At 41.4% G+C, this 7,919-nt stretch overlaps 1 protein-coding gene across 2 annotated transcripts; it reads right to left on the bottom strand.

The window, feature by feature from the left end:
- Nucleotides 1–1,225: 1,225 nt before the first annotated feature.
- LOC149839405 (uncharacterized) lies at nt 1,226–5,308 on the bottom strand. 2 transcript variants are annotated; one of them, XM_090002527.1, is made up of 2 exons: nt 3,276–5,308; nt 1,226–1,651 (listed from the first exon to the last, which is right to left on the bottom strand). In XM_090002527.1, the coding sequence occupies exon 1, from the start codon at nt 4,905–4,907 to the stop codon at nt 3,321–3,323; it is 1,587 nt and encodes a 528-aa protein (XP_089858653.1). In that variant the 5' UTR covers nt 4,908–5,308; the 3' UTR covers nt 1,226–1,651; nt 3,276–3,320. The 2 variants fall into 2 exon arrangements, with proteins under 2 accessions (XP_089858653.1, XP_089858654.1); XM_090002528.1 differs by lacking the exon at nt 1,226–1,651 and adding an exon at nt 1,672–1,786.
- Between the last annotated feature and the right edge of the window lie 2,611 nt (nt 5,309–7,919).

Here is a 7,919-nt window from a genome sequence, read left to right as displayed (position 1 = left end):
TGCTCACCAAGCTTCACTACACTCTCATCACTACTTCGTTGCTTACTAAACCGACATTCCATATATTCTGTCTTACTCTTACTCAACTTAAAACCTCTTGCTTCTAAGGTCTGTCTCCATAATTCTAACTTAGCATTAACCCCAACTCTAGACTCATTAGTCAAAACAATATCATCAGCAAACAACATACACCACAACACATTTTCTTGAATTAATCTCGTAAGCTCATCAATCACTATAGCAAATAGGAAAGGGCTTAAAGCAGATCCTTGATGTAACTCAACGATTATAGGAAAATTGGTTATCACCGCTCCACAAGTGCGGACATTGGTTACTACTCCTTTATACATATCTTTAATTATACTAATGTACTTGAGAGCAACACATTTCTTCATCATTGTCCACCAGAGAACGTCTCTAGGTACTCTATCGTATGCCTTCTCCAAATCAATAAAAACCATATGCAAATCTTTATTCCTCTCTCTATTTCTCTCAATAAGTTGTCTAAGAAGATGTATAGCTTCCATAGTTGATCTTCCAGACATAAAACCAAATTGATTCTCCGACAACCTTCCTCAACCTAGACTCAATCACCCTCTTTCAATAAGTTGTCTAAGAAGATGTATAGCTTCCATAGTTGATCTTCCAGACATAAAACCAAATTGATTCTCCGACAACCTTCATCAACCTAGACTCAATCACCCTCTTTCAATAAGTTGTCTAAGAAGATGTATAGCTTCCATAGTTGAAACAATCATAAAAGATTACAAAACAGTACAGAAAAGTATATAAGGCTCACAAAATATTGTCACCATTCTGAAAAAGCATCGATGACGGAAAGAGATTTCACCACAACAATAGAGCAGAAAAAGTGACTGACCCTATTCATGTGAACACTAAAATCCTACTATGTTAAACTTAAAAAAGGTAATTCCTGTTTTGAGTTTTCACTTTAGTTTGTAATTCATTAATTCCTATTGAACTATGACAACTGGTGTGACTGGATGAGAAGGTGCATTCCCACTTGTCAATCCGTTTTCATCTTTTTTTTTTTAATTTAATTATCAAAAAGAAATGTGAGATGGATTGACAAAATAGCAGGCGGAATCATCACTCTTAAACCACAGCATTCTAAAGAAATCGCTATCCATAGCACAGTTGGTGAATAGGAAAATAAAAGATGAGACAACCGAACAGTACTATAACTTTCAACAGTTCCAGAATCTTTCAAAAGATAGATACGTCACACCTGCCTTCATACAAAAATACATACAAAACTCACTAAGTAAACCTTACAAGGAAAAACCGTATCCATCACGAATCAGCTCCAATATGAGCCAACAAGAGCTAACAAAACCGGCATTAAATAATCAGAACAGTACAAAAAAGTGTGGCAAGCTCTCACATCACCCCCGTCAGCGTATGAATGTGCAGTATGAACATCACAATCTCCGGTTACACAAAAAACTCTAAAGCCACAGTAATAGATTCAAGAGGTTGTATTCAATTACAACAGGTGTACCAAAAAACAAACTCTGACAAAGGGGATCAAATTGTTATAGCCGTCTTGCTTTTTTGTTCTACAAAGATGCAATACATCATTTTTTCACTGAGGTCAACATCAATATCAACCGAGTAAAATCCAAGGAACCTGCACAAAAAGTAGGTAACAGAGTATGATAACTAAATTGCCTTTACCCTAGAGCAGAGTCCATAAATTAGGCCAATAATGGTAGCAGCTAGCATTTTGTCACTAACTACCTAGAAATTTGGATGATTTTGCAACCTGACAAAAAAACCACATCTTTGAGTTAATCCCACGTCCATTCTCACAGTATACTCTTTGGCTGTCATATTATACATAGCACTTGAAAAACCATGAAAATCTTATCTTCCACCATCCCACATTATTGTGACAGATTTATCAAAGCGTCTTTATGTGCTTCTTTTTCCAAATAATACTGTTGCCTATACAGTAGAAATGTGGAGGCAATTTTTAGCATAGTCAAATCCGTCTAGTTACTTAGTCCAAAGCCTTAAATTCACATTACCACCTTGGAAATCAACAAGTCCACCCTTAACGCAATTGTTCTGTAAGATGATACCGCTACATGACACTTTAAGATAGTATCAAACCATTTTTCCCTTTTTCATTTTTAAACTGAGAACGAAGAGGAAGAATATGCAATTTTAAAGCATGTACCATGCTGCCTGACCTAATGAAAATGAACAGTTGCAGGTCTTATGCATGCCTACTGGTTTCCATTTTCATGGAAAATGATGAACAACAAAACCTGCATCAACGCTTACCCTAAGAATCGATAGCAATGTCCTCATGCCTTGGTGGCATTTTAAATCTTAAATGCAGACTGAAACAGTATAAAACTTCGAATAAGCCAGTCAATGAGATTAGTTTCCTTGTCTGAGTTCCTACCAAAGACAAAATCTATTTTAAACATGCTACCCTGAATCCTCATAATGTCAAGCAAACTAGCTGCTATAGCTTAAAATCAAATACATATTATGGATGAGATGATATAATCAATGGGAAATGAAATCTTTATCTAACATGTAAAATTTATGAATTAGTAAAGACTACATGACCCGGTAATATGTGCATTTCAAATCTGAGGGTCTATCCATGGACAGAGTATCCAAGAACCTGCTACATCACAGGAATTTGGAAGCCAGCTTAAAATGAATTGTTCCAAACAGAGAACGCATACCCAAGAAAGGACGGAGTAAGCAATTCACTGCTATAATCATAACAGGCAAGGAACTAAAAAGAACAGGTATTGCTTTCGCAATAAGCAACCCAATACTCCTAGCAACACCGTCCCCTTAACTTATAAAGAAGACATCCCCTGGATTCCTATCTCCCGATATTTTGCTATGCAAGACAGGAAACTTTTTCAACCATGACAACGACAGGAAGAATCAATAGTTATCTCGAAATAGAAATAGCACGAGACAATGCATGTTTCACAGCTTGCCCACATTCACCAACTTCAAAAGGTGTGAGATGTGAATTGTTTGGAATCAAATTCAACAGGAATGATTTTCTTTAAATTTTTGTCACACTGGTGAAAATATCAATATATAAATATGGGTGACAATGAAGCAGGAATCATTCAATTGAATGTAAAAGCTAAGTTTAACATCAATACATTTATCTATACCACAAAAAAGAAAATCTAACGAAAACATGAAAAAGAATGAAAGGAATATACCATTGACAAGCTACTACTGACAACAACAGAGAAGCACCTACTCACCATTGAAAGGATTGTGCATGGGTAGAATCTTTTTCACCCAGGCCTTCACCACCACTGATGAACCAAAACACCATTGTCTCTTAAAGAAGTGAACAGATCTAAACACTCATTGTATGTCTTACGATACTTCTTAGTCCTCTCAGGGCTGCTCTTCTGCCACCGATTATAATGGCATTCAAGAAAAACCTCGTCGATCAAGCATATCGCCCCCGTCTCAATCAACCTGGGGATGAGATCAAATTCCGCCCCTTCCACGTCCATCTTCATCACAACGAAATCCCTTTTGCTCACAGCCCCAATCACCCATTCTGCGAAATCGAACCCCTGAACCTTCATTACTTCCTTCGATTCCTCCTCCTCTTTAGTCCCCTCCCCACCCGACCGAATCCTACCCATTCCCCTCCCCTTCTCCCCTTCTTCATCACCACCACCATTGATCTCAAACGGCAGAGTCTCATTGCGCACCCATGCTGCATATGGCAGTAGATGCACCCCCTTCTTCTTCCCGTACTCTTCGTGGAATGTATGGTCAGCCTCGATCGCGAAAATCTCAAAGGTCCGATTCTGCTTGGGATACTGCTTCTTGAACCATCCCACGATACTCGACCCGTATGATCTAGCCCCTACATCTATGTATACGTATCTACGCTTATATGCAATCTGTACCATCGATGAGAGGTACCTGATATTCTTGATGTTTCTCTTGAGTGTGATCCACGGTTTCAATGGCTCCTCCATAATCAAAGACTCCGCCCTTTTGACGAGTTCCTTCTTCCATGGAGGAACAGAGCAAATGCTGCTCTTATTGTTCGAAACGCTACGGTGGGGGGCCGATTTTCCGACCCCACCTCGATCGCCACGAATGAGTTGCTTCTTCAAAACAAATTGCGTAAAAGAACCAGACTTCCTACTCTTCAAGGATCTACAGCAATTGAACAAATCCAGGAAAGAATTGAGACTATACATATCCTTAGCAACTAGGGCATGAATTACCGCGATCCCGCCCGGCCTGAGCGTACGTCCGATCTCCGCTGCGAACTCCTCTGACTTCTTCGGCACCGAATCGACCGCACCCTCACCAGCGAACACGAAATCAAAGGTCTCGTCTTTGAATGGTAGCTTCCGAAAAGGGTCCCCAGAGACTACTAGAGGGCGATGTGCCTTCTTCCCGACGCTGATCGAGTCAGCGACACCGATCTCCCTCAAGGCAAGAACCTGTTGTGCGGCGGCCTCCTCCCGGTTTCCGGCGGGAACGACCAGGGTTTTAGAGAGCCGGCAAAGGAAGCCCTGCTGAGTGAGGTTCTGGAAGACGGCGGAATAGGCGTCGATACTCCGCCTCCACTCCTTGCTGGTCCAGAGCTTCCGCAGGGCAGGATCGACCGGCAACTGCTCTGCGGCCGACGAGTGCGAGGGCCGGTCGCTGCCGATCCCGACGAGGTTGAGAGTCCGGTAGGCGGTAAAGAGGCAGAAGTCGCCAGAGTCGCAGGAGAGGCCGACGGCGTCATGGAAAGAGGCGGAGGTCGAAACGACATAAACGAACCGGAGGAGCAGGAGGACGACGCCAAAGATGAGGATCCGGACGGCCACGTTCCGGACAGGGCTGGTCACCTTGTGACCTCCCAACGGCTCCATTATGAAAGAAAACAAGAACCAAGAAAAAAAAAAAAAGGTCGAAATAAACAAAAGAATTTGTGGTTTCTTTATGTGAATTGTTTCTGTTGCTGTTCCTGTGTTTGTGGATTCACAAGAAGAGGGGAAAATTGGAGGAGGAATAAACAAAAAGAGAGAGAGAGAGAGAGAAAAAGAGAAAGCAAAAATTAGGGTTAGGGTTTATCGACAGCAGAAACGAGCGGAGGTGTGGTTGGCGCCGATGAGAGAAGGGGGAAGGTGGGGTGCAGAAGCGACACGGTTCCACAGTATGGCTTGCATGCAGAAGTGATCCATGGTTTTCTCTCTTTCTCTTACCTCCCCATCTCTCTCTCTCTCTCCCTCTTTCTTTCAATGAATGAAGGATCTATGAAAGGGGAGAATGTATTGGACAAAGGGGTGTAGGTTTCTTATAATTTTTTTGATATAATATTTCGTGGGACCAGTAATGATAAGGTAAGGGGTTTTGTTCTTTCGTTGGGCTATGATGTTTATGTAGAATAATACGATTTGTATGAATTATGGTAGGGCGGTGGCCTTTAAAGTGAAAGTATTGTTTATTATGGATACTATTTGGGAGCAAAAAACACAATAAATGGTGATGATAATGATGATGATTGGGAAGGATGAGGGTGGAAACTGCAGCACTAGTTTTTGAGACAAAAATGGGGCCTTGTTTTGGGACCAAGACAACCGGATTGCGTTGCTTTCGGCCCACTTCTTCTTTTCAATCTCTGCAAAAGCTGCTACAAGTTTCCACCAACTTAAGGAAATTACACGAAGGAAGAAGGAGCTTCTTGACTTTAGATTTTGGGACGAACGATTGACTTGAGCTTTAGTTTTTAGTAGCAAGGTCGACCCGTTTATTAAACGGGTTGGCTTAAGCCCAACCCGAACCCGCCTAAGAGGCGGGTTGGCAGGTCGGGTTGGCGGGTCGTGTCAGGTTTTGCCACCCCTACCTGTATGCCCTTTTTGTTTAAGCTGTGTTTGAGAAACTTGCATTGAGACGGGAGGAGTGGTTTTCATGCATTGGTAAAAAATGGTTTTGAAAAATGACGATGATGTTAATTTTATGAGTTGTTTTAAGAACTATTTGATTTTCAAGTGGTTTTTTCAGTGCAAAGAATTGGTATTGGCTACCAAACAAACTTCTCACCTTCACCTCACTGTTGTCCGCTCATTTCTGGCCTGCCAATGGCTGGAAAATGGGCAGATTTTTTTTTTTCAGGTTTGAAGGCGTAGCCAACCATTTCCCGGCTACCCCTGGCCGGAAAAATGGCCGGTCACTCAAAAAAAAAATAGAAAAAACAAGAAAAAAATAACCTCTCTAGGTGGGTGTCGAATCATTGCATTGGAGAGATCCTCCCCATATAACCAACCCTTTGCCAAAACGGTATTCCCAAACATCCTCCTGCATCGGTGATTACTCGAAACAGCGCGCATGCACTCCAAAACTGTGTTCCCAAACCCAACATGCACTGTCAATTTTTTGCCCATTAAAAAGGTTGTGTTTGGGAATATAGCTTTGGAGTGCCTGGATGTTGTTTTGTGGAATCGCCGACGCATCATGATGTTTGGAAACATCGTTTTGGCAAAGCGTTGGTGATGGGAAGGGTTTGGGCAACTCTAAAACCCTTCCCAATTCAATGATTTGACACCCACCTAAAGAGGTGGGTTTTGTGGATTCTGAAAACTCCCTACTCAACACATGATGACAGCATCACCTACCTGACCGTCGATGTTAACTCCCAGATCCCATTTTTTTGTTGCATGGACTCATCCATATTAAAATATAATTTAACCAACAGGTACAATAAAAAAATACAAATCATCTAAGTTCATACAAGTTTAACGATAAAAAATATAAAACTAAGTACTCAAAAGTACTTTTGGAGTCACCAAGAGCTGAGTTAGCACAGTCAAGTTCTCTTTCATTGTGCAGCGGTCTTTGATAATACACTTGTAACCATGGGTGTGAATCTAAAACTCAGTAAAGTTTGACTCACAAATTAAGAACATAACCATTACAACTGAAGTGAGCATTAAGCTCTTATTATTAGTTTAGTTTTCTAACTATATATATGTTATTTATAAATCTTATTATTAGTTTAGTTTTCTAATATACATATGTTATTTATAAATTTTATCTCCCTTATATTATTGACTTATCTATCCTCAACTCATTTTTTATTTTTAGAGTAGACATTTTCAATATCCTATTTTATATTAATCAACTAATTTCAAAAGTAGGCCTAACAACCCATGTAGACATCTCCAGAATCTACTATTGTTGGCTAGATAAATGAACCACCCGCAAATAATATAATCCAAATCAGTCCAGGCTATGGACTTTCAATCATTGCAACTTAACTCATTGGTTGCAAGTCAGAAAGCTCAATATATCCATCGGTAGCTAGCCGAAGAGCCCAAAAAATTATATTTGCTTCCAAGGTGCCCAAAAGACTATACATGCTCTAAGGCAGTGTTGTGAGAGGCGTACGCCTCAGTACCTGAAGCGTACGCCTCAGAGGCGAGGCACACGCTCAAGGTACTGAGGCGTTGCTGTGATGCGCAAATTGCCCCTCATCACAGTTCCCCGGTTACAAATTCCCCGGTGGCGAACTTCGCCGTTGGCTGCTCAGTCTTCTCCGACCACCGGACGCGCCCCCCTCGCTTCCGTACCAGCTGGGCGCGTGGTCCTTCTCCTACTGTCTCCCCTCCCACCGCTTCACTTCCAGTCCAGTTGTGAGAGGCATACGCCTCAGAGGCGAAGCGCAGGCTCAACGCCTCGCTTCGCCTCATCGCATTTAACAACCTTTCTCTAAGGTTTGTGGTAGGCAATGTCTTTTACCCATAAGAGTTATCAAGGGATCCCTAAGATCTTAAGCATAGATGAGGTACATCCACCTCTAACAATGCCTTAGACCATATCATTCCTAGTAGAGTTCTTATCTTCCTCTGTGTTTTTATCCTAGATTCATTATTCATTTTCTGTCC

Source organism: Nuphar pumila, chromosome 4 (assembly GCF_984573655.1).
Source record: "Nuphar pumila chromosome 4, dmNupPumi1.hap1.1, whole genome shotgun sequence".
Taxonomy (NCBI): Eukaryota; Viridiplantae; Streptophyta; class Magnoliopsida; order Nymphaeales; family Nymphaeaceae; genus Nuphar; species Nuphar pumila.
This window is presented reverse-complemented; position numbering and strand designations above follow the sequence as displayed.

Coding starts and splice junctions, on each gene's coding strand:
- LOC149839405 (XM_090002527.1), bottom strand. CDS start 4,907: ATGGAGCCGTTGGGAGGTCACAAGGTGACCAGCCCTGTCCGGAACGTG.